The 27,824-nt window shown below is 35.5% G+C and overlaps 1 protein-coding gene across 13 annotated transcripts in view; it reads right to left on the bottom strand.

Annotated features, from left to right (window-relative positions):
• CSPP1 (centrosome and spindle pole associated protein 1) overlaps positions 1-27,787 on the bottom strand; it is a 66,258-nt gene extending 38,471 nt beyond the window's left edge. For 2 of the 13 annotated variants that reach the window (XM_026077026.1, XM_026077028.1), the window contains exons 1-10: positions 27,288-27,395; positions 23,275-23,378; positions 21,912-22,008; positions 16,574-16,674; positions 15,814-15,837; positions 13,342-13,422; positions 10,062-10,163; positions 5,730-6,175; positions 1,103-1,204; positions 319-401 (exon numbers count right to left, since the gene is read on the bottom strand). In XM_026077026.1, coding sequence (XP_025932811.1) covers positions 319-401; positions 1,103-1,204; positions 5,730-6,175; positions 10,062-10,163; positions 13,342-13,422; positions 15,814-15,837; positions 16,574-16,674; positions 21,912-22,008; positions 23,275-23,378; positions 27,288-27,384 — 1,237 coding nt within the window. In that variant the 5' untranslated portion in view covers positions 27,385-27,395. Of the gene's footprint in view, positions 1-318; positions 402-1,102; positions 1,205-5,729; positions 6,176-10,061; positions 10,164-13,341; positions 13,423-15,813; positions 15,838-16,573; positions 16,675-21,911; positions 22,009-23,274; positions 23,379-23,533; positions 23,675-27,287; positions 27,401-27,526 lie in introns of those variants that run through there. The other 11 variants (XM_026077032.1, XM_026077034.1, XM_026077039.1 and 8 more) reach the window with 11 other exon arrangements.
• Positions 27,788-27,824: the final 37 nt, after the last annotated feature.

Raw genomic sequence — 27,824 nt, 5'->3', positions numbered from 1 at the left:
GGTGTCTAAGAATGTAAATATTAACATTTCTCCCATGCTTCATTTCCTAAAGAAAAGAAAGAATTTGAGCCTTACACTATTAAGAAAGCTTAAGAAGAAACATGGCCTCTTAAAAATTAGTTGGAAAGCCCTATTTATTACATTAAATGGAAAAAGTAACATTCTTTTTCTTTTTTGATTTTCTCTATTTAAATAAAATTTATTTACCACTCTCAGGAACAACAAGCATAAAAAAAATAGTTTTAATTATTGCCAAAAAATAGTAAAATATGCAAAGAAAGGCTAACTCAGTGTTATTAAATAGGTTTTTGTACGTACCAAGAACAAGGCCTGTTGCATATGGCATTTCAGCTGCAGACTTTGCCTGTTCACTAGCTGAAGTACTAACTTGTGCCTGATTTCTGGCAAAGACAAAAAAGAAAAACAGAAAGATCAGACTTCAAAATTGACTTACAGTCTGTGTGAAACATGATAGGTGAACTTACATCATTATAAGTTATGATAAGCAGCTCTCCTAATAGCGTAAGAAATATCATAAGCAAAAGCCACCACCTTCTGAAAAAAGGCGTTTCCCACTGTTCTTCGCCTGCAGTTTCTGAAGCTATCAGAAACACTGAGTCAATCAAGCACTTAAACTCTTCACTAGCTCCACTGAGTTTGTTGACATTGTTTGTTTATGTAAGGTCTAAGTATTTTCCTCATCTACTTAGATTCGATCTTACTCACAAGTCCAGAAAACAGAAAAAAGGAATCTTAGAACTATTATCATGAAAGATTTCCCTCTTTTTCTGATCATGAAGTACGAACTTGGAAAGCAGGTGATCTTCTATTGTTTCAAAAAAGAGAACTGGCATGCTAGATTCAATAGCTATTTTTAATCAAAGGAAACACATTGTTCTTGTTCTACTATATCCTAAGTTGGAGGAAAAATTATATTAGCCATTTTGGCTATTACTACTAATACTACTATATTTGGCTATTACTATTACTACCACTATTACTACTTCTAACATATTAGAAATTTTAAATAGTTTTAATAAACATTTTCCTTTCACCACGATTTTGTAGTGCATTTATCAAAAAAATACACTGTATGACACACCTAATATTTCCAGTTCTTGAGATCTGTTGCACATGTGATCTCTCCTTTAACTCGTCTTCATAATCTGCAGGCAGATCTCTTACTCTTGCATCTGGATATGGCCTTGAAAAAATAGAAACAATTCAGCCATGCTTGCCTAAGAACATCCAAACTTAAAAAGAAGGTCCACCAGTCTCTTACAAATGGATCCTCAGCCCGATTGTGCACTGGACAACAGAACCAGTTCTGAACATATCACACAATTTCCAGAAATAATTCCCTTTGCTAGAATTGTCCAGGCAGCTCTCTCTGGAATTTGAAAAAACAAGTGTACTTTCACGCTACTTTCATATTATTGGGCCTGGTTAGGAGTTTTGAGAGCAGAAGAGAGGAAACAACTCCAAGAAAATCTCTTCTTGCTTGAATATCTGGCTGGCTGTATGCTGGCTAGGGTTAAACATGGTTTTCCTTGCAAAAAAAGTCTAATTCTTCATTGCAGGGGCAGCTTTCCTGACAAGTCTTACTACTTTTGTTTGTTTGTGTGTGTGTGTGTGTGTGTGTGTGTGTGACCAAATTCATATCCCTGGTGGCAACTCCAGACCAGATCCTGAAAGTGACACTTTGGTATTCAGAGGGCATTAAGTAAAATTGATCTTGCTCTTAATCTGCAGGGGCCAATGTCTACAACAGATCACAGCACACAGCTAACTGGCAAGTCTAGTAAAATAGTTAATTCAGGTGTGAGAAGCTTCCTTAATCCATGCTCAGCTATGTGCCTGATATTATTTAAAAGAGAAAGAGGACTTCTCCTCAAGGGAACAGACAGGTATGAGATATTATGGTGAAAACAGGAGCTGAAATTTGAATCACCTACATATGAAGCAAAGAAGATAATGCAAATGAAACTCCAAATAATTCCCAAGATGCCAAAAATTGTGTGGACACAAGTGAGCTTTTCCTGAAAAGACCTGAAGTAGCTGAATTTACAGGCTTGTCTAGCCTTTAAAATCAACTGCTTTCTAATGAGGACTTCAAGTTATCTTGATAAAATAAGGCAGGAATAGATATTTAATTAAAAATAAAGCACCCAGTAAATGCTGACAAAGTTGTGTACTTTTCAGAGAGCTGGGCAAAGCTGTGTACTTCCTCATAAGTAAACCAAAAAATACTACATAAACACAAGCAAAACATCTTATTCTATCATGTCAAAAGATCAACAGCTCTGCCCACCCCTGTATAATTTAAATAAAAGCCAATAATCAGAGGTGGAAGAATATAAGTAGATTATTAAACATTGCTTTGGCAGTCTTAACGCACAAGAACACCACGAAAGAAACACGTCCACTGGCATGATGTGGTCTTCTTTCATGACCAAGATCATCTTTTTGATAATGATCACTCTGTTACTTACCAGGCTGTTCACTTAAGACCAAAACATGGTCAGGAAATACAAAGCCTAGTAGTCTCCAGAGTGATAAAAGGAAGTAGGGAGAAAGCAAAAAAAACAACCTTGGGATTCAAGAGGCAACCTACTTTGTCAAAAGCAGCAAGCTTAGCATGGTGGACAATGGGAAACAGTGACCTAGAGTAGCCACCGAGTTTGGTAGTCCAGGAGCATGTGTGAACCTGCCTTCTCTTGCCTGCTTTTTCAATGCCTCCAACCACTGAAAAGCTGCACTGTTTTGCCCAGATAGGTTGGCCTGGTTCAATCAAGGAAGAGTTCTTACGTTGTTTATAGGGCAGGGCTGGCTGCTGGGGACAGCCCATAGCGTCCCATAATAAGAACCACACAAATTTTGCACCTCCTCTTGCTTTCCTGTCACCATCTCCATTTGCTGAAACGTGTCACAGTCTCTGTGCCCTCTGCCAAAACAGAAACCTTTCTGGAAAACTCTGTTACAGCCACTTGCCTCTCCAAGCTAATAAAGCCCAATTAAAAATACATACTTTAGTACAGCAAATAATAAAAATATTTCTTCTAAATTTTAGTTTAGAATATTTTAGTTTCTGCCACAAATCAAATCTGACCGGGAAAAGGTTGATTTTACCTGAAATGGGGCGGGGGGGAAGGCTAACTCTTCAGAAGCTGAGCTGTCAGTAACTAACAGATGTGTTTGTCCTTCTTGAAGGGAGACTGAATAGAGTTTGTAAAAGATCAGTGGACCTCCTTGTGAAGGAGAAAACAATACTGGATGACAAAGCACATTAATAAGAAACAATGAACATTTTCAATAAAAATGCAGCAAAAAAAGTAAGTATACCTTAAAATAAACCTGAATTTTACCTAGAAATTTAAGTTCAGGCAATTCAGTTGATGATTAAGCAATTTCTTTTAATGGGCATACATCAAGCTTGCTAACAACAAGGATAACACTATCTTCTGTACTGCCTTTCAAAGGAAAAGTTGAATTTAACCGTTTCAGAGGCCTCTTGAAATGAGCAAATTAACTGTCTAGTATTACATTGGTCACAGAGATTTATATGAGCCCCATTTGGATTTTCTGGAATAACTACTGCTATTCAAGGTGATACTGTCTATTGTTGGCTCAAAAATCACCCTTGCTGATATTTTACATATATAACTCTATATATTCTTTGAGAAACAAAGTAATCCCTCAAACTTTATCAAATGGTCATTTTTTAGTTAAATATTAGACCCTCTGTCCAATTACATCAGACAGTGGCAAGTTACAGCTACCTGGCCAAAAAAAAAAAAGAGGACATTCATCCTATTGGACATTAATTAACATATAGGATTAACAGTAACCCCCCTCTTCTGAGAAATATGGATATTTTGGCTATCTTTGTTAGATACCGAGTCAAGCTTCTTAGCATACTTTTCTTTATGAAATCCTGAAGTTGTAGAACACAAAGACCCTATCCTAAAACCTGCTTTGCTCCATCTTGTGGTATAATAATGACAAAAAATTGCAATTTTTGTGTTAAGCATTTTCTTCTCATTGTAATTCACTAAAAAACAGATATTCTTATTCTTGTCATCTGTTTAACCACTCTTTCCATTTGCTAGTCTTTTTTTCAGAAACAAGTTATGAGTAAATACATGCTTTTAAGAAGCGTATCTGAACATACAATTTGAAAATCTGAAATAATCCAGTTACTTAGCCTGAATCTCCCAAATGCTTCCAGATATTTTGTTTTTGTAAACACTTGTTTAATTCCTTGATGGAGAGGAAGGGGGGCTTGGTTGGTTTTTAACACTAGAAAGGCTGTGAAGAAATACAGAAGGCCATTTTCATAGTGTAGTTACAGTGTTCTACTGGCATTTGAAACTGGAACAAAATATGGCTTCATTCCACTTTGAAAAGGCCTTTCTAGTAGAACAGCACTTTAGGCTTTGTTCTGCTTTATTTTTCCCAGTTTTTAATTTGCAATACTATCCAGAAATTTATTCACATAAACAGATGACTCAAAGATCACTTAGACATTTCACCAGTAATTAACAATGAAACGTGATTGTGATATTTAACATTGTTGAGAATGGTAGAATTTGCCTCATGTTTTTTCTATAAGCGTTATTTCCAGAAAAGTAGCTATTTCTGCTAATAAGGGAAAGAAAATCATGTCTCTTTCACTGAAGAAACAGTGCTAAAACAATTTGTGCAACACCCTTATCACAAAGGGGAATGAAAAGAATATACAACTCTACTGTTCTGAGATCTGGAAACTGAAAAAAATATTTAAATTTACGTACAAGAAACTTTACTGCATTATTTCATTTGAATTTTGCTGGATAAAACACATTTGTTTCAAGTTTGGTACTATTCCACACCATAACTCCCCGTTTTTGAAAATAACCTGCTCTTGCAGTGGAATAACAGAAGGAGGCCAAACGGCCAAACCTGGAATGATCTGCAAGGGGTGTGTGCACGCATGGGTTTTATAATGAATGAGCTTAGAATAGAAAGATTAACAATTAACCAAATTGATTTATCAACTAACACACTAAAGAGCATTTAAAAGAAATACATATCTGTTTTCCTCATATCTGATTTCTATAAAACACCTCATTTTTGTTTGGTTTGGTCACCCTCCTTAAATGTTTTCTTAAACATTTATTCAAATTGTCCACTTATTAGTTAGATTAGCATTAGGATTTGACTCAGTCATACCAGCATTTTAAGACTTTGCCAATTAGCAAGACATGCAGTAAAAATTAGAAATCTTAAAAATATATTTTAAAAAATCCTAACATCTAGTGCTATGTACCAAAAATTGAAGCTCAAACCAGTTTTAGAATCCGAATTGAAGATTGACTTGCTGTAACTATTACAGACTAAGAAAATACATGTAATCTCAGGCTCTCACCACAGGGGTTTGCTCACAAACAGTAACATATTCTGGCAAACTACTCGTCATATAAACAATTTGTATGCTTCTTTTCTTGTGTAATTTCTCCAGTATCCATAGTTTGTCATACTATTTAAAATGCTACCTAATATATGCTGTACATTCTTAAATTCTGGTCCAATTTTTTAAATATTTTTCTAAAAATTATGTCAAGGTTTCTTTTTAAAGGAAGTCCAAAAAACTTTCACATGTGAATCTTGTATGATTTTTGAAGAGAGCAAACCACAGCTGTCAACAAAAAGCATTACAGAAATACAACAGAAAACTGAATTAAAAATACCTTTCAGCATAAAAAACCCGTGGAGGTCTTCTGTCATAATCACTTTCATATCTAAATCTAGAGTCCATATCTTCACCTATCTCAGGATCATAGTCCATTCTGTAGTATCTTCTATCAAAATTACGATCTTCATCAAGTCTGTGATGCCTCCTAATAGGAATACCAGATTGGCTAGCAAATCCATGATGTCTGCTTTCAGGAACATCCAAATCTTCATCAAGCTTTTTATGCAATAGTCTACTTCTTACTTCAGCCTCATCATCTAGCCTATGATACCTGTCTTCCTCCAGGTGTCTCTTTTTTGGCACTTCTTCATAACCTTCTGTGGAAGTAAAGGCACCTTTCTTGGGAGGTTCTGTACCTGTACTACAGGGCTGTACTTGCGTATGTAGCTCTGGCTGGAGCTTAGTAACAGCAATAGTTTTTTTATTTCTGTCTGTCTCCTGCTGTTTAATGAGAAAAAGAATATATTAAAAGGTATGAATATAAGCAAATCACATACAACAAAATCTTGGTTTTGCATTTCTTCAGACATCCCCTAAATAGGTACTAGAGGAGCGGTAGGAAGCGAGCAAGAAAAATACTTCTTCAAGGCGGACTTAATAAGCTAGGGAGATTTTTCTTGAGGAAACAGTGTTCTTTCTCTTATCTAATGCTTAATTTTTTTTTCCAGTTATTTTTACAAGAATGGCTATCAGTCCTGAAGAGGCTTTCCACAAACTCCAAGAGGTAACAACCTGACCTTCACATTTAAAGGCACAAAAAAAAAAATAAAAAAAAAAAATTTTTGAACTTTATACCTAATCAAGAGACTAGATGTCCTTATTCTATCCAGCTTCAGGCAAGCCGTGGTACTTCTTACCCAAGAGCACAACCTTCTAATCTGACCATTTCTTAATCTATTTTCCCTTCCCCAGTGGCTGTCACTATGAGAAAGGACAATTTAGTAGATAATAAACAGTCCTATGACATAGGGGACCAGTGTTCAATACACAATTCTAGCAAACAACATGATTTTAGACAAGCTGTGAGATATTTCTGTGCAATAATCTTTCACCTGGGATAATAGTAGATATTAGCTATAGAATGATAATAGTATCTAATACTTCACAAAATGTTGTAAAGAAAAATAAATTAAAGATGCAAATGACACCAAACTGGGAGGAGAGGTCAATATACAGGAGGGTATGACTACCATTCAGAAGGATCTTGATGAACTGCAGAAATGAGCTGACAGAAACCTCATGAAGTTCAACAAACGCAAAATCCAGCATCTGGGACAGAAAAAACCCATGCAACAGTAGTCTGCACACTGTCTGTCTAGAAAGTGGATTTCTAGACAAACTTTCTAGACCCCCAGGAAAGACCTGGGGGTGCTGGTGAGTAACAAGTTGAATATGAGTCAGCAGTACATCCCTGCATTAACGAAGGCCCACAGTGTCCTGGGCTGCATTAGCAAGAATGTAGCCAGCAGGTCAAGCAAAGTGATCCTTCTCCTCTGTTCAGTGCTTGTGAGGCAGCCTCTGGAGCAGTGTGGCCAGTTCTGTCCCCTTCCCCAGTACAAGGGAGATACTGACAACTGGAGAAAGTGTACAGGATGGCCACTAAGATTGTTAGGGGACTGGAGCACATGAAGGAGAAGCTGACAGATGGATTTGTTCAGCCTAGAGAAAAGGTTAAGGAGGGTGTGTATGGGGACAAGGGGTACCAATTGCAGTCTCTAACTAATGGGTGGTTTCAGAGAAGCCAGAGCTATGCTTTTCTAAGTAGCAATGGTCACAAGTTACAGCAAAGGAAACCTGAATTGGATATCAAGGGGAAAAAAAGTTCACAGTGAGAGTGATTAAGCAGCAAAACACAATGCCCAGAGAAACTCTGGAATCTCCATCCTTACACATATTCCAAACTCAACGGAACAAAGCCTGATCAACCTGATCTAACTTCGAAGTTAAGCCTGCTCTGAGCAGGGGATTGAACTACATAACTTCCAGAGGTCCTTTGCAACCTAAATTTATCCTATGATTGCCTGAACTGTTGGACCAAACTTCTAAGGTAACATATATTAAGCATAAGACAGTCATTTGACTGTGTCCCAGTCACACATGCCTCAAATTTCTCAGAGATGGAAGAACAACAAATCCTGACTATTTTTTTCTTGTTTATTCTTTTACAGCAAAATTGTTTCCACACAGGAATAATAAAAATGTAATGTTCAACAGAATGATAAACAAACCAAACCAATCAACCCCCCCCCCCCCAAAAAAAACCCTCCACACTTCACTCCCTGAATATATTTGATTATGTAAGTCAGCTGAGGAAACATAAATGCCTGAATATGTAGACGAATCTTTAAAGACTTATGGTCTCCACATTTATGCAGGTAATATAAACTTATACAGTGGACAGAGAGCTTAATTATTTTTCTACACTAGCCAAAGGAAGAATCACCATCGGCCAGCCCAGTCATGCATGCCATTGCAGAGAGTGGGGTCTCCTGACCAAGAGGAACAGGTATGGGCTTCCTGCTTCCAAAATCTGAGTCTCAGATGCACAAACACTGGCTGCAGTTTTGCCACCAGTTTCCTAGGGATCACTTTTATATAGTACCCTTCAAGAAGCCAAACAGAATCAGATATTGAATTTCAGCATATAAAGAATGCCTGAATACCGCCTTATAGCTATGTCTCCATAGATTAAAACAGTTTTCAACCATATCACACTCGAACACATTTCTTGAAGGCGATCTTTCTCATGTGAAAATAATGTTTGCAGAGGGACAAGCAACATTCTTCTAGACAGAGCTTATAAATGCATGAGTATTTGAACTTGTCAGCTGCTGTGAGAAAGACAGTGAACTTTCAGCTGTTGTGAGCACAAATACAAGGCCTACAATGGTGCCACCTAGCTCTCATAGTAGTGCACACACAAGTTGCCATATTTAAAAAAAAAAAAAAAAAAAGACAAAGCAAGGCCTTCTTAAATCAAACCTGCATTAGAGAGGAGTTCCAAAATTACTGCTGTCCATCACTAAAGCAAGGCAACAATACAAAAAAAGACATGTCCATTATTCTGCACAATATTTTAAAATTAAAAAGTAATAGAGAGGCTTTCTCAGATCAACATATTTTTTCCAGATTACTAAATCAGAGGGTCTCATACAATGCAAATACTTTGCGAACAATTAGAGCTAATAATCCTCTGCTGACTATAATTACTGCCCTTGGTATATTGGTAGGTTCATGGCATTCAGACAGAATGGAGGAAGTATTTGTAATCATTTACAAACAACAAAACACCTGGGGGAAACAGAGTGGGAGCAAAATAATGTTCAAGGTGAGTAAGATCAGGCCATCCGCATCCTACTAAAGAAGGATTTCCAGAAAGCAAAGAACCGTAACTAACAAAAAAAACAATGAAAGCCAGGCTCCTGAGATTCTTAACTCCAAAGCATAACTTGCCCCAGGAGGTAAGAAGTAATGTTTCAGCTTCCTACTTCTTGCAGAATGCATGTCTCTTGGAATAATTTGTTTTACATGTGTGCTGAGTGTGCTGAAATGTTTTATTAACTAAATCTGCATTTTATTTTCCTTTATTCTACAGAGACTTAGGCGATGCAGCACTTTAGATCCAAGTGTGAATGCTAAAGAAGCTTCTAGTAACCTGTCACTTCTCTCCTACTACAAAATACCTTTCCCTAAAATCCATGGGCCAAGATGCTTGTGCAAGTACCTCCTAATCTATTTCAGTCAGGATAAATCAGTTTAGTGGGATTTGCTGTCTGAATTATTTAAATGCAATTTGAGGTGACTGAGTTAAGTGAAGCAGCTCAGTTAGTAGAGATGAGGAGGTGAAAGCCTCAATGCTATCAAGCAGCTGGGCACAGGGTGCACATATTAGTCTCTTACAAGAACAGCTCTCTGCAGAAAATGCACCTGTTTACAGCTTAACAGCAGTAAAAACCTCGAATCGGCTGTGGGAAAGGGAACAGCTACACCTAACAGGGATTAATGTTTTATCCAACAAAGACAGCTTTCTTGGCCACTACTTTCATCACCACAAACAATCTGGAGAATTACTTCAGAGACACAGAAGAATGAAAGCATCCTTCTGCCAGATAGAGATGACCAAAGTATGAAACAAGAACTGTACTGTATGACTTGTAAGCAGTACTTCCCAGATACATTCATAAAACCAGGGCCTAATTAAACTGCATTCTTTGCCTCACTTTGTGCATCTCAGTCAATGAAAAAATAATTGACAGTGACAAAATTTCCAGCAAAGTTCATTTATGTTCTTTCTTGTAATGTATCAGCTTCAGTAAATCTGTATTACCTCTGTGTTTTTCTTCCCTAATTTCCTTAGCCTTTCATTCCATTCTTCTTTATCCCTGAGATATTGATTGTACTCCTTGTTTCTTTCAAGCCGTAGTCTCTCCTAAAACAGGCATTGAAAAGCATGTCATAATTTTGCATTTTTGAGGAGTAGCTTTTAACCTCATAGAACTACATTATTAAATGAATACAATCTAGCTGTGTGTTTACCCTCCCCCTTCTTTATGATGTTTGAATTGGCTTGGGGTTTTTTGTTCGTTATTGGAACATAGTATTTTCTCTTAATTTGAAATCTGTAAATAGAAGTCAGCTTCTTGGGCACAAAGTCTAGTCTCCAATAACATATCACCCTATTGAACATCAAGTTCCAACTTACAACCATTTAGGTTTGCTCCTGCTTATTACAAAATTGTTCCAAAACCTCAATCCTTTGAGGATTGGGAATCTCTTTCTGATTTCCAATATAAATGTGTTTACAGATGATTTTAAAACATACTATTTTTTACGTTAAGATTAGTTGTGAATTGCCACACAATTAAAACAGGACAACATATACATGTATAGACAAGATGTGCTAGAGCTGTCAAATTTGAACTAGCAGTTAAACTGACTGCAGAAAAGGACAAAATTGCAAAGAATGGTTTTCTTTGGTTTCCTTAAATAATCTCTTCACCCTGTCCAAGAATTATTAGCTGCTTTTGCAAGGTGACACTATCTATAAACAGCTTGCTCAGGTCTTAAAATAAGCAGGAATCATACATCAATAACTTAAAAGTGTAATACGAAATAAAAAAGTCTCCAGGTAAAACAAACACTACTCTCCACTAGTTCCTGATACTACTACCTTTATGTTCAGAGGAAGCCTAATCCCTTATAGTACCTAATTCCAACTTGTATAATCATCATATAAATGAAAAAGTATTACAATTTTATGAATTGTGCTCTTCTTCACTGCAGTATTTTCTGTATTTATATACAATACAAAAGCTATTTAAAGATCTGAATATTATATATATAGGCTTACTTTCCCATAAACGAATTTCAAACAAAAAGAGTCTACACCTCAATTTCTTCAGAGAGCTATGACCATGGAAATACCAGCTTAATAATAGTTTTACAAATGAGATCAATGATCCCAAAAACTGAATTTTTCAGTCTTTGTGTCTATAGAGCTTCTAATAGTGACAATATAAAACCTGCAGATGAACCAGCTATGAAAACTGCCCAAGAGGTATTTTCTTCAACTGAGAAACTAGCAGCATCTTTAACAGGCCAAAAGCTTGCAAAACACTCCACAAAAGATTCAATATGCTCCGTGACTTAAAAATTCAGCACACTTAACATCTGAATTTTTGTTTCCTCTGCAAGGTAAACACCTCTGATGTTATCTACCCAGAGGCTAAACACAGTTTAGGAGTGCACAGTGTGACATCTTCTGGCAGCTTTTAGTTTCTACAGTGGTAATAAATAAATGACTAAAAAGAATACGATGCGCTTTTCTAGAAAATCTCTACTGAACGTTGAACTGTTATGATATAAACCCTAGAACATCAGACACATTTGCAATCCAGGTATTTCTTTACTTTCCACACACTTCATCAAAGATACTTTATCCTCCACTGTTTCAGCATGCATATCAACAAAGGATAATGCAAAGTTCATGAGCACTTGAAGATAATGTAAAGATATATTTCAACTAAGCATAAATGCGTGCTGCCACTGAAAGGAAGTCCCTACCCCTTCGTCGACATTCATTCTTGCTGCCTCCCTTGTTTTAACATTAGTATAATTTGGGGGTTGGGGCATTTTCTACAACATTAGTATTTACTCGTATCAGCTCTCACCTGGCTTATCATATGACCAAACATTATTGCCAGCACAAGAAAGGCAGGAAGATCAAGTAAGCATAGCAAGGGCAGGACCAATACTTTCCATAGCAGAAGTCTTGTGCCAGATTATAGTGACTGCGTAGCCCCAAACACAAAGCACGAATGCAATTCCAAAGCAATACAGGTCAATAATTCAAGAGTGCAACAGTCCAGTCCTCCTCCAGCAATACTGTTCCACTTTATCCCTCACATCTCTGCTGGAGTTCACCTGATCTTACAAAGAACCAGTGGTGATAACTGAGTCAGCAAAAATATTTCATGAGTTTTGATGTTTCTGCTTCCTCAGCTTCCTGAATCAATTTACAAGAAAGTACAAGAAAGAAAGTGAGAATAAAAAACAGTGTGGGTGCAGAAGGAGTGGAGCAATTCCTCCCTGTAAGACTGGTTTAGGCTGTCACAGAACCAAACTATTTATCAGAGGAATGGATTAGGGTTAAGAAAATCTGCATATCTATGTTGTATCTTTCCAGTTAACCTCCACCCAGGTCCAACAGCAGAGAGACTGGACTGTCCTGGCTGGTATCTCTCCAACAGATGAAATCAATACTATAAATTGATAGGAAACCTCAGGAAGATCAAAGGGGCTAAATGCAGAGAGATAGCATGTACTCCTTTCACAAAACACATTACTAGCTGAATCTCAAAGTAAGATTAGAACTTGAGAAGTTCTATAACCTATATTAACAGTAGGCAATATGTGAATTACCCAATCAGCCTTTATTTAGATATGTATCCCATGAGGATATGCAGTTAGGTTATGCATACACAGAAAGAAAGCAAAACAAATTGCGTACAGCAGAAAGCACACTGCTTTTAGTTCTGAATCAATGGACAGAAAATCACCAGAGGAACATCATGTAGAAACAACTACAAGAACATATTTTCAAAATCAATCTTATCCCTAGGCTGGAGTACAAAAAGTAATAAATACAAAAAGCATACATAATTATAAGGAAAACAAGGCTTATTAAGGAAAGCAATATATTTTCATAGGCCAGTATGTACAGCTGGACAAAAAATAAACACAACCACAAGCTTCTGAGCACAGCAGACCTTGTCTAGGTCTGAATTAGAATCAGCAAACCTCAAGCTGCTAACAACAGTCTAGAAATACACATCTTGAAAGTGAAGTTTCATTACCTAATTATCTACAAATCAAAGTACAGGCAGCATATGATTAAAAAATTGACAACAATTAAAATTAACTGACAAAAAAATACAAAATGTAAAGTCCTTATTTGAAAGTTATTCTAATGACCAACTCCAGAAATATTCATTTGCAAACAGTTTTTAAAAAATCTTCAACTGGAAAGAAATTTTCCACAACACTTTAATTATCAGGATTCATTTTCGAGTTATATGCCACTTACTGAATTGCCTCCAGACACCTACCTTGGCAGACTTCCGCTCATCAATAGGAAGAGATAATCCCTGAGTATATGGATCTACTTCACCAGTAGTCAGGTAATTTTTCTACATTAAGAAAAAAATAGAATTATTCAATACGTTTTAAAACACCAAATCTTACTTGCTAAATAGGTGCTAGGAATGATATGTTCTGAAACAAGGCTGAACAATTTAATGAAATAAGGACAGACGACAACCTTCACATTCTGAACACGTGGGATGTTCTTGGAACATACAAATGAAGTGAAACCAAGAAAAACCAAAGCTAAAGGGCTTGGGTTAATTTCAAACTTTCAGCTTGCATTTGAAAATGTTTGTCACACTTCTTTCTGCTTATACTATTTCGAAGATTACCTGAATTACTATCTGTAAATTAAAGACAGACTTTTATTCCAAAAACCACATTTCTCAATCTTTCTGTAAAACTACACGCAGAGGAATTTTACAAGATATTACCTTAAGATGAAATATTTATTATAAAATTGCTTTCTCCAACTACAGAAAGCATATGTCTACCCCTTATTTTAAGGGACACAAACCATGCTAATACTAGCATAATCACCACTCCACGTATTAACACAACCTGTGTCTGTTCTCCACAAAAGCAACCCCCAAATTTTTCAGGATAATGACCCACCACAAGATCTTGCAATGCCTTATGGACCACGAGCTAATTTCACAACAAAACTTTCAACTGAAAACACTATCCGTGTTGTTGCCTACCACAATTCCCTAGGCCACATCTTGAGCCCATTTGTACATGGCTGTACAGCAAGCCAAAATAGCAGCCTTTCAAATCAAATGCCAGCGCTGGAACAGAAGTAGATATTCAAAGTCTAGTGGCTTCCTTACACATCACTGATTTCCTAAAAACATCCTGAGGTCATTCTCACTCAATCGCTTGCTTCACAAATCCCATTAGTTGTAATAAAAGATCATGTGTTTGTGCAGGGCAGGGTGATGAGGAGATGGATAGATATGGTGTTTCACTGGCATTTCTTCCTTCCATCATCCGTGGTGTTATGTAGATGTAGCTTAAAAAGCTGAGGCATGTAAACAGACAAGTGCTCTGCCTGTCTGTCCACATCATTGGGAATCCACATCACTACAAACTGCATTTCTGAACTACAAGTTAAAAGATTAAAGGATTTTGTAACTATGCAGATATTCAAATATTGAGACAACCAGATTAACATGGAGAACTGAGTTATGTTTACAGGAAAAAGTAAATGAATTGTAATTCCCACTATCGCTTAATTCTTGTCACGCTTTGAACACATCTCTAGAGATGACCTTAGAGGTTAAAAAGATTATTTGCCAAAAATCAGGAGCTGATATGGAAATTGGATTTTCTACATAAGCATGACTAAACAAGTTACTAACCAAAATATTATCACTGTTAAGAGAGCTGTTAGCAATCATACTATCTCTTTGTTCAGGGAAAAGAAATCAGAGATTGCTATCTTATCCTCAGGTTCTACAAGTTTAATATAGTTAACATGCATTACATTAAAAAACCCACAAAACTCAAACCTAAATTTGTAAAACTAAAGTTCAATTGAGAATAAAATACTTAGTGTAAAAATGCTGTTATTGGGTACTTTGGTGAGAATAATAAAATAAATTAAGTTTTAACATGATTTTCTAACATGGAAAATAATCTGAATTTTCAGATTAAACAAAAAAACAACAATTATATAAGCATTATTTTGATCAGAGGTTAAGCAGCCAGCCACTACTGCTATTGTTATTCAGAAATTCCAGTGCATGCTACTGTAGTTAATTCCCATCATACACATATCATCTATAGCCTAAAAAAGAACAGGGGTTGTTTTTCTACCACACTACCTACCAGTTCTTTGTTAAAGCTGCTTAATTTGAATGACCCATATGGACACCATTATATTTGAAAATTATATATACATGACAGTATAATGATATGAATAATTAACAGAATTATTGTAACTGAAAGAAGCTGGCAAAGATGTGCCTTTTGTATTATTTTTCCTTGAATACTTTCATTCTTGCATTCCAGGCTTCAGAGCTTACTACTTTATTCCAGATTTCTAAATTAAGTAAATAAAAAAAGAAAAATCTGAACTCACAGTATCCACCTAATATAATTGATAAAAACTGATATGCTTTGCAGCAAATGTCTACTAAAAGAAACAAACTTTTGTATAGTCAGCATTAGACAGCAATGATAACAAATACAAAGGAAAAGAGAAATCAATGAGTGTTTTAAATCATATTAATGGAAAATAATAAATATAAGCAATCATTTTGCACAAAGCAAGCATCATAATGCTGTTAATCACAATGAATCACTATAGCACGCACAAATACACAAAGCACAAAAATGTAATGATTTTTAATTTATACAAACAGCACAAAACTTTCAAACAAAGCAAAAAGCTACTAATTTGAAGAAAAAAATGCATATTGCAGGCACCCTACCTTTCTTTTTGCCTGTGAAATACCCTACAAGTTAGGGAAAAGATACTATTCACAAAGCGTCTTTCATTCAAAAATATTTGACTTAACAAAAAAGATTTTTTCTTAAAGCCAATTCATTCTTTCATTTTAAGCATTAATGGCACCAATAACGGACATTTTCAAACAACAGAAGTTATTTGCTTCCCAATTTTTCCCATCTGACTTTAAAATCTGATACATTAAGAATGGATTCAGAGTAGTCCCAAGATTATGACATTTAATGCATACCATTTCAATTTTAAATCACTACTGTGGCATTTAATAACTTATGCTAAGCACAAGAGCAAAGTTCTTTTACATCTAAAACTGAAAAGGAGCTGGCAAATAAAGTCACACTACTTAGAGGAATATTATTACCTGAATGACAGACTGTAGAATACATAAATACTTAAGGAAGTAACAGATGATATTTTAAATTCTTAAGAAGAAAATCAGAAAAAAGTGGAATGACAAATAAATAAAAATATTTGGAATAAAATATACTAGAATAATATGTAAGGTCATGGCACTGAGATCTTTAGAAAGCCTGAAATACATAGTCTTTCCTAACAATGACATTTTGAAATTAGTTTTACTCAGGAAGTCTTAATCAGCCACAGCTCACAATGAACGCCCTTGTTATAATGATTTTCCACAGCTTTTGGTTGTTTCCATTCAAATAAACTAAGGGAGTCATTTTAGGAGACTCATTAAACTCAGGCAATCAGACAAGAAGCTTTACCTGAGAAAGATATCGCCTATAATCTTGTCGAAGTTCCTCTTTTAGTTTATGCTTTTTTCGTTCATATTCTTCTCCAAGAGGTAAACTCAAGCCATAGTCACCTGAAAGTTTAACTCAGTTAAATATTAATATTCTACTAGTTTGTACCTATACAAAGAACATACTGCAAAAGATGCATTTTTATTGAATTTTTGGATTTTTATTAGACACCAGCAATAAAAAAATGAATTATGCAATCAGTAATTACAAAACAGCTGAAATAAAAACCAATCCCTTTTTCTAGAATGCTTTCCACACAACCACCCATGCAGAGAAGATAGTTTTTGAATGCTAGTTTTCCTCCAATCCTTGCCCTTTCTTCCCTTAGAATAAAATGCAACATAATCTGAACTCATTTGGATGGGTGCAAATATGTATAATATTTAGGTTACTTCATACTGTTTCTTTTATTGATGTATAATTTAAAGAAAAAATCTCTTCTTTGACATGAATGTTAGTCTACAAATTACTCTGATATTTTAAGCTGTACCTATCACACAATATAAAACATACTTAGCAACCAACAAGCTACTTGCTTAGCATGAAATGTAAATGAAATCTATGTTGACTTCCATACAACTATAAGGAATTTAACCATATGATATTCATTTATTTTTTCCACTTCAGTGTTCTTTATTGCAGTAGATCCAGAACACACATTTCGTACTTCTCCAAGATTACTATCAGGCCTTGAAAGAGCTGCATTCTAAAACACAATGCCACACCAACTGCTGTTCCCAAAACACATACTCGAGTAATTTGTAAGAAATATCCTCTGCCCCAGAAGACCACTTCTGCAGAAGTTTTCACCACTCTCTACAGAGAGCAAGTGAATTGCACAAAACTACAGAGCAAGAAATACAGCACAATTTTTTTTTTTAATTGCCTGTTGTTTCCCTGAATGTATTTCTACTTCTTGTGGCCTGTTTGAAATGAATAGTCAGGGGCAAGAGGAAGAAGAGAGGAATTTTCAGATTTTAGTGGTATGCCATTCACAATTTATTGGATGGCAATTTGTTTGAATCCACTACTTTAACTGCTTATGGCATTACTCAGTGTCTGTAGAGTACAATGACATTACCTCAATGCTAAAAATTGCTAACTTGGGATGCACACTGCTAACTGCTATAGGAACAGATAAAAAGCAGAAAAAAAGCTTAGTAAAAAGATGCTAGGCTGGCTTGAGAAGGTTTCAGCTAAGTCTGAGTGTATCCAAACTAGCCAAAACAGGAGTCAGTCTGCTATACTACTGTGGAAATCAAAGGAAATAATATCAGATTAAGCATTTGGCATACTCAGTTTTGAAACAGAGCTTACAGAGTTCAACTAATAACCAAAATCTGCATGGAAGCTTCATCTCCAGCTTGCAAGTTATTATCTACAGAATTTGGAGAAAAATAAGCTAAGTGTAAGTTCTGTTAAAAAAAAACAAAACATCATTTCAACCAAACCAAAAGGGGATCCATTTTAAGAGAAAGAATACAGAAGAGGAAAGGTTTTGTTTCAATTACTTTCTCTTGACTTTTATTTCCACATAAAATTATAGTTTGATAAACTACTGAAGCTGAGAAAAATCAACAGCAACTAACATCTCAGACTAAAGATTCATTCAGTAACTGCACGGAGACCAGTGACATTCAGTACAACAATCAGTGATAATCAGGTGCTTTGATTCAAATAGCTGAAGTATTCAAGAGAGGACTCAAAGTTAGTTTTATTACAGAAGACCTTTTGCACTGCCACCAGAAAAGCAGTGAGATAACAATTACGGATAGTGGTTTAGGAGATACTAGAAAACTATCTACTACAAAAATTTACTTTGGGTGAGTGTAGCAGGGCAAAAATACTCCAGTTAATGTATGTTCACCATAATGCTCACTGTAATTTTGTGCATTTGTGCTTTCTGAATTCTTCTGTCTGAAGATGAGGTATACTTATTTTTCATTGTTTTTCTGCTTTGGTTTATTCTATATCTGCTTTATTTGTTTATTTTCCTATTTTACATTCTGTTAGCTGCATACAATCACTTTGACAAAAAAAAGAAAAATTAAGAAAAAAGTCAAGACTTTATGTTTTTACATAAGTTTGCACAGATTTCATATGTTGAGAAATAATTATACTGAATAACCCCAATTCATTCAGCCAGATTCTCAAAACAACTGCTAGATCTACAAAGCATACTAAGCAACTAACAAAGATCAAGTCCCAGTCTAACTTAACCAAAGGAAATTACAGTGCTTTAAAGCAGACCCAGGCAATAGCAATCCACTGATAGCCAAAGATGTTCAGCAGCCAAACAATTATTCCAGCAAGAGCTATTTGTTGCTTTGCATTTAAAATCATTTGAATGCCCCTCACATGTAGTATTTTGTGTTAATGTCTTTAGATGGCAACATTAAGTACAGTTTATAGTAATATACACATCATGACACGTGCTATTGCAGCTCTCCAACAACTCATAATCCACATAATCCTCATAAGAATCCACAAGAAACACAACGTTATACTACGTCATCCCTTTTTCCCTTATGACTTCGTAAAAATACTTCTGACAAATAAAAATAGTGTAGTCTGCCACTTCATGAGTAACGTATTTTATTTGCATCCTTTGGAAAGGCAATGGTCTTGTTATTCTATGCAGCCTGTTTACCTCTTCATAAGGAGATTCCTCCCATTTTTCCTTCCTCTAGTCCCACAAAAGACACAAGGGGACCTTAGCTCCTTGACAGCTGAGTCCTGATGACTTCTCGTGCTTCTTTTTACTATAGGAGTTATTTTGCTGCCAAACTGTGCTTCCTCCCCTCCGCCCAGAATTAACATTAGTAATCTTGCGCTTTATCAAGAACATTTGTACTCTAGGTACTGAAATAATTGATGCTAATTATTGAAAGTATTTTAGTATTAAAAGAATTTTAATTGATATTTAGTGGTCTGTCACAGCCTTTGGGATACAAATGCAGACTACTTTATCTATCATGCTGTTTTCTGTATTGTATGTTACTATAGTTAAGCAAAGAAACAGCAACACCTGAACTAACTTGCTGATCAACAATAAAACTGCCAAAAATGTGAGGTACATTCTTATTCAAGTGCTGCCCTGTTACCAAGTTTATCCATTATGACTTCTGGCAGCAAGTAGTATTCAAGTGTCATTTCAGATCATTTTTAGTGATATCATTTCACAAAGCTTAGCACTAAAGACAACAGCTCATAAGCCAAGAGCTTCAGTTACAGAAACATAATTTCCAATAATGATTGGAGTTTAATTTTTAAGGTTTTTTTTTTTTTTAAAGGCAAAACTCTTCCTGTGTAAAATTCCAGCACTACTCATGTCAATGTGGCCAGAATTTCACTTTTCAATTTAACGGGGTGAGGAAGACCACAGTCATAATGCTTCTGCAGTACAACACCTCGCTTACATGATTAATTTTTTCCAGTATCTCTAACAACTTAGCTAGAAATATTTACACTTAATCTTAAAGGAATAATGAAATGGAAAAAACTTGTACCTAAAAACAGTGTTTCATCACCTTCACTTTCACCTGTTGGACATAACTACTTAGATTTCAAGTTCTTCAGAGCCAGGAGCTGTCCAGTGTGTTTTTGTTAACCTCCTGTTATCTTTAAAGCATAATAGGATCTTATCATTTTGTTAAAGTTATGGGGAAGAAATAAAACAACAAGTTTTTCATCTTCAGCATCTCTGAGATACAGGTATGTATAATTAGCCTCATTTTATATACCAGAAAGTTGAGGGAGAAAGGATTTAAGAGATTTCCAAAACCACCAAGGTTATAGCCAGGAGCAGAAATCACCAATATTTAAATTAAATGTGTATTTGAACTTGTCAGTACTTTTTCCAATGATAAATACATATTTAATTTGAAAACTTAAGTTCTCCTGTAAATGGTTTAGAGGAGCTGTCCTTGTTGATTGCTGGAAGTTACAGGAATACAACTTCTTTATAAAAAACAGGCTTTTATTTATGTGCCTAAGATCAGTTTAGGCCCCCAGATTCATAAGCTCAGGCTCCTTTTTTATGTCAAGACCAGCACCATTCTAGTCAGGAATTCAGTTAAAATTATAGAGATGGCATAACAGATTGAAGGGTAGCAGAAGCACTAATTTATAAAATAGATTAGAAACACTAATTTAAAAAATATATTACACTGGTGTTATGTAAACAGCCTCAAATGCCCATAGACATACCTTCTTTAAAATAAAAGTATAGCTTTTACTCCCATTGGAAGTTGCAGAATTACACCAGAATTACAATAAGCACAGTATGAAAATAAATGAGATACAAAACCAAAGTGTCAACCACACTGTACACGTGAAAGGAAAGAGTTACCTAGCAATAAGAAGCAGGACACAAAAAAGCTCTAAAGCTGTCAAGACAGATTCAAAAGTGTATTTAAACAAAAACAGAAGTGCCTACAGGAAGATGATGGTAGGACAAGTTAGGAGGGCTGGCACCTTACAGAAGCAGTAAAATAGACAAAGGAATGCTATCACATGTTTTAAACAGAAATCATATTGAGAACACGAAACAAAAGAAGATAGGAAGATATATATTTGTAAAGAAAACAGTCAGTGAACTGTCTAGTCACAGCACATCAGGAAAACAAATTTAACCAGTTCACTGGTTAAGATTTTCAACCAAAAGAAAGTGCTTGTTCTTTCCTTGTATAAAGAACGACCACATTATATCATTCTTTATTACAAAAGCAACAAAATCAGTTTAGTACTCTATGCCTAAATGTTTACAGACACTCAGAATTTATAAGAAAAAATTAGTTTAACTGTCTGTGTTCCTTTTAGCCAAGCCACAAGGGCAGAATAGGACTTTAAGCTAAGAGGCTGATAGAAAAGGCACCCTTGCTTCTCTGGCATAAAGCATGGAGAAAGAACCTTTTGCAGGAAGTTGATAGTTCAGATGAAAGATGGCCTCCAAAAACTTTTGCTTCAAGTACCCCAAATACAACATGAAAAGACAGATCATCTACCAAAGACTGGCAAGCAGGTTTTTTTTTTTTTTCCTTCTTGTAAAGGTAGCCCAATTAACAAAAAAAAAAAAAAATGTTTGGCATATTTTCTTTATTCAAATCTCAGAAAACAAGCTTAACCACAGAAACAGCCCACACAATCCCAAGACATTTGGAAGAATAAAGAAATGGTATACACTTGAATTACAATAATCTTTTAACTAAAAATTCAAAGCAGTGATGCCCTTCCAAAAATTCTCAGAGGTAATTAAATGCTACCTAAACCCAGAAGGCATATTAAAGATATACTATACCTAAAGGACAGTTCTGTTGACTATTTGGAGGTATATTTTCTTTAGCCATGGAAATTAACATTTTGCTAGTCTCAGAAAGCTTCTCCGACGCTTTATTCTGAAAAAGAAAAAACAGTGTTTGCTGCATCACAAGGTAAAAGAAATACCATGTGAGAATAGTATTGTTAGCATAATTACTAGCACTTTAGAACAGAGAGATTGAAAGGGATGTTGAATTAACATATGAAATTGATTGTATTTTTTACTGATACTATCAAAAAAGTAGCAGCTCCTCTACTACACAGGAATTACTTCAACATATTTCATCTGAAACAAATCAAATCATATTTCCACAAGTTTCACAGTTAACACATATCCTCTTTGTTTTCTACAGGGACTGGACTGATGTGCTCTGCTTGACACTATGAAAGAATTTCTGGGTATTGTAGGGCAAGTTCAAAGCTCCCTGTAACTACACTGGCACCAAGCAGCTTAGGACTTTATCCAACTACAAGCTGAAGACATTCTCCTTCTCTCTAAAGTTGCTCTGAGCAAAGGAGGCAAATTAAAGGAAGCCAACACTTTCTCCCAGCACCCTAAGAATTAACTTTCTGGAGAGAACTATTATAAACAGGTAAAAATATTTACCTTACACACACAAGGGCAAAGATAAATGCTCATAACCTTCTGATGAAACAAAAAAGTGAAAATGCAGTACTGCAATCAGTGTTAAAAGCTCAAGCTATTTGGGGCTTTTTAAGTCATAAATAATATATAAAGAACAAAACATGTTTCTTTCCTAAGGAATTCATTCCAGATAAGAGTTACAATAGCTAAATAATTTACGTGCAGCTTTTTGCCGTGTATTTGCACTACTAAATAACTTAATGTTGATGTGCAGATTGTAAAATCTTCATAGCTTTAGTACTAAAGTTTCAAACAGGAAACTAGTGAGGACAACAGATTTTGTGGAATTTATTGTATTAAGTAATCAGCCTTTTATATTTGCTATTTTCCATTAAAATATTAAGGCTATTTATACCTCCTGTCTGCTTGCCACCGCCCATTCTCTGGAGCAGGCAGAGAGCAGCACCTTGCTAGTCTGTTTGCCTAGGGGGCAGGGGCAGGACTAATAAGCATTTACTAGTTTTTCCATTTGTAAAATATGAATTGTAATATGTATGTCAGGTGGCAAACAGAGCTTTTTAGAATATACATATGTAAAGACATGGCATACTGAAGTTGGAAATTGCTTTGAATAGATACATCCTTAATACATACTTTAATAACAAATAAAGTTTTAAGAGCACAGTAAAAGCAAGCTTAATTCAAGACTGTAACAACAGAAGCATTTAAATTCAGGAAAACCATTTAATACTCTTACCCTCATCTCCATGTAAGGTGGATCATTTTCAAGTTCTGCCTTATCTTGTGCCAATTTGGCCTTCTGATCTTCAATAAATTTTTCTAAATCATCTGCCATCATTTCTAAGATTACAGAAAAGAGAAAACATTGCATCTGTGTCAGAGCAGCAGAAACTTAAAGCTCAATTACAGTTGCTTACGACAGTAGTTAAGTCATGTTCACATATCCCTCAAAATCACAAGCCTTAAGAATTTTGCTAGGTTAAAGGAAAACCCACCTCAAGAAACACATGCCCTGAGGACAATACTGGATGTTTCTCCTGAGAGAAAAATCAGAAATTCCAGATGGTGTGTCTTAATGATATTTCTCTAATCTTTTTTCTAACTTAGTTAAAAGGTTTTGTTTTAGATAGACAACAGAAAAGATAAACAGCAACAATAAAGTGATGATTAGGCAACAAAAGTGCAAAATAAGCATGTACGCTGAAGTAAGGACCAAATCAAACAGCCACATATGCGGTTATATTTTCTATCACAAAAAGTCTTTAAAATTATCAAGCCTATTAAAAAAATAAAAAACAAGTCATAAAGTACATGCTAGGGTTTGCAGAGTTGGAGTCAGAAGTGTATCACTACCTTCTCTGTCAGTAAAACTGCAGAGACAATAAGAACAGCTATAATTCTCCAAGAATCATCATTTTGTGTATATTAAGCAGCATTGGCTTATAATCAGACAAGTCATTTATCTGTAATAAAACATACTGCAGGAACAGCTGATCAAATCCCTTCTCCATTAGTTGGATATCTTGCCTATTTAACTGAAAGTTCTTCAGAGCAGAAACTTTTTTTAGCATCATATTTGTCCAATTTATTGTACGTTGCTGTTTCTAGATAACCTCATAACAAAAGTTAAAGTGAATCAAATTCATGATAATGGAACCGTACAGAAGCCTGGCCAAACATTTAGACTTCAGAATATTCTTTGCTAGGATAGTCCCATCAAAACTAAAAATATTACAAAACTGCATACTGAAGAAGAGCCAAGTATGGAAAAAAAGGAAACAAAAAAAGATTGACTGCATGACTACTCCTAATCTCTACTCGGCTTTTTCACTGATTCCACTGGAGTTTTGCAAAACTAAGCCTACAGATAAGAAGTCCTTATGTTATAGTCCACACTTACAGGAAGCATGAAACTGAGAAGAAAATTATGACCTTCAAATCCATCTAATACTAAGCACGCAATTTAATACAGGTCTTAAGCAATACCATCAGATCTGGCATCTAAAAATCCAGCAGTTTTACTGAGGCCAATTCAGTATCTTTCCAAAGCCTGTTACAGGTTGTATGAAGTAAACAGTAAGCCAGTGATGACAGCATATTAGAAGATACTTTCAGAAAAAGGACCAAAGAATTAAAACACACACACACACACAGCAGAATAAGATACTAAACAGGAAAACATAAAATAACATGTCCAGAGAGAATGAATTAAATATTTATTAGGAAAAGGCAGATGAAGAAATCTAATGTCAGAATTGCAACAGATAAATTAAGTCAACATGCAGTGTCATGTGACAGCAAAGACTTGAACTGAAGGAATACATCTGCTTTAAACTTTGTTTCATGCATAAAACTTTAATGTTATTCTTTGATTAGTAATATAAAATTATAATATTCCTACAAAGGAGGTAGAACTAGAACAACCCATTTACAAGTCCTAGTGGTAATACAGGACAATCAATTCCAAAAATAAATTCCCCCATCTGATTTGTCCTAAATCTTTAATCTCATTAGTTTTGCACAGTGATAAGGAATAAATGAAATCTAAAAGAGCATAAGTTTCCAGGCACTGATAAATTCTATTTAGACTATTAAGTTATATAAGAAGAATGAAAAGAACGTTCTGAATGGATACAACAATTTGTCACACTACAAAACAAGTTCTCCTCATCAACTATCCACTGCAGCATACCCACCGCGAGGAAAATTAATATAGGGAAGCACTGTGAGAGGCCTTCCCAAAAGTTTATTGACTGAAACATCTGAAATTCTGATCTTCATTTGCACTAATATTTATGAACATTAGAACTACTTTCAAATGAGTGTATTGGAATGGTGCCAAACCTATTTTGAAAGACTGTATAAGGAAAGGAATAGACATTTGCAGTGTATTTTCTATCTAGAATGAAGAACAAAGTGAGCATACTAACATTCTTCATTTTGACCATACTGCTCAAAAGAGCAACACAATAAATTTAAAAGCAAAGACAAACCACTAATCAAGTTACAGCTGAGCTACAGACATTCAGCTGACTATGAAGAAAACTCACAACTCCAGGCCTGGGAATGTAAACTCAGATGATTAACACTACAGCACTGTTGATGCACCATACCTTTAATACAGCTAAACAGCAAGGAAATGTGGCCAAATGCCTTTGAGAAAATAGCTAGATATTTTATGTCTTATTTCCTTTTCCTTGAGGAGATATTCTTAGAATATGCATTAGTGCAAACTTTATGAGATAAGTGAAAAGGGTATGTTATGCTGAAACAATGAAGGGGGTGAGAAAATCAAGGATTTTTCTTATGTATTATAAGCAAAGTACCGACAACTTGAAGGTGAGGCATTTCAAAAAAAAAAAAAAAAAAAAAAAAAAAANAAAAAAAAAAAAAAGCCGACAGTATATAAGCAAATACCTTACTGAATACTAATAAATCAATTTTGTGATCTACTGTAGCAAGTGAAGAGACCATGACTAACACAATAAAAATACATAAATAATACATTTCTATCTGAAAAAGAGCTACCACAGTGCCCAATTGCACAACGAACTATGTTGGAGCTTACAGCACTGATGTCTCAGTGAACCATTAACTTCAAACTGGTTTTACCAAAGTAAAATTTGCCATTGTAAAACTACTTTAATTCAAAATAAAATAGTCAATTTAGCTTAACAGATTAGCAATGTGTCTGAATGCACATTGTATACTGTTCTTTCCTCCAACGCACTGATAATAGCCAGAATTTCTAGACCCTCTCAATTATTCTACTAAAAGAAGCAGGTTCAAAACTTAAGTTTGAGAAATTGTTCAGTGTGCACGCATATGAAACAAAAGGGAAAATGATAACGTGATAAATGTTCGAAAATCCAACCTTAAACCATATGCCCCAAAAATTATGAGGTGCAAAAGAACAACAGACTTTTCATGTGTTTTGGAAAACAGATTATTTTCTAAATGTGATTAAAAACCTTATTTTTGATAGCATATATCAATATCTTCACATCTTGTATGTATTTGCAAAACATTCCCAAAACACTGTATTATACAAAGGGAAATTACATTAAACATGATTCTATTTTTTCAATTACTGTCCAAATATGCCCCATAAAAAGAATATTTTATAACATTTTACTTTTAAGTAGGTCTTTTTAATTTTTCATAAGCTTTTTTTTGTTTTTAAACAGGAAATGTTCATAAAAGCAAAAGTGAGATAGGTAAACTTCATTTTAGTCAAATACACTAGGGAAGAGAAAACATACAGATACTTAAGAAGTCAGGTTTGAACTTGAGATTTTTATAGGATCTATATCTAAACACAGTTGTTACTAATGGATGTCTCTGTACTCAAGATATTCAAAATATCTATTTGTATATCCATTGCATTGTATGTATTGTATCTTCTTGTGTATTGCACATCTATTTTATCATCTAAAAATATATCTACTGTGCTGCTTTCTACTCCCTCCCTGCTCCCCTTATTTATCAAAAATAAGGGGGGGGCACAAAATTTAAATTCAGCACATGTAAGTAGACAGATTTTGTCTGTTCTAGTCTACTATTAATACTAAAACAGTATCAGGAAAATTGGCAAGAGGACAATTCCCATAAAGTCCGTAACACTGCAGCAAGGGTCATGGGGCAGTGAGATACTTTAAAAAGCAATTTTATGCCGTGTTTAGTTATTGTACTTAAGATTATATGGTCACGTAATTGTTTAAGAACTATTTTTCAAAGTTTCAGCCATACTTCCCACATTTTCAGGACTGTCAGTACTGGCTGCTTCTCCGTTCCCTTGAACGACACTTAGAAGAACCTCTTGCCACCAGAAACATGCTGCCTGCATCTTTCCCCGTCATTTGTTTTCAATTCTTAGCTGAAAACGTATACAAAAATCCCGTGTCTGGACGCTGCAGTTAATAAATTCAGACTAAAACAACGTGGGTTTTTAGTAACGGCGCAAGCAATTCACTACCGAAACAGCATACCAACAAGCAGGGTGGGTCATTCCCCTCGCTACAGGAGTTTAGCCATTCTTCCTCGAGCACGGACGCCGCTCCAGGAAGAAACTAACCGTCGAAAGCCTTCAGGGCCAGGAAGCGGGACACAGCACGCCAAGCTCGGCAGCCCGGGAAAACGCCTGCCGCCCTCAGCTCGGCCTCTGGCGCCTCTCACCCGTGCCGCCGGGCGGGCCGGGGCCACCCCCCACACGCACACGGCCGGCCTCCCCCAAACCGCCGCCTCGGCCGCGCGTCACGGGCGAACCCGGCCGCCCGAGCCGCCGGT

Source organism: Apteryx rowi, unplaced genomic scaffold, assembly GCF_003343035.1.
Source record: "Apteryx rowi isolate R43461 unplaced genomic scaffold, aptRow1 scaffold_446, whole genome shotgun sequence".
In the NCBI taxonomy this organism is placed as follows: Eukaryota; Metazoa; Chordata; class Aves; order Apterygiformes; family Apterygidae; genus Apteryx; species Apteryx rowi.
This window is presented reverse-complemented; position numbering and strand designations above follow the sequence as displayed.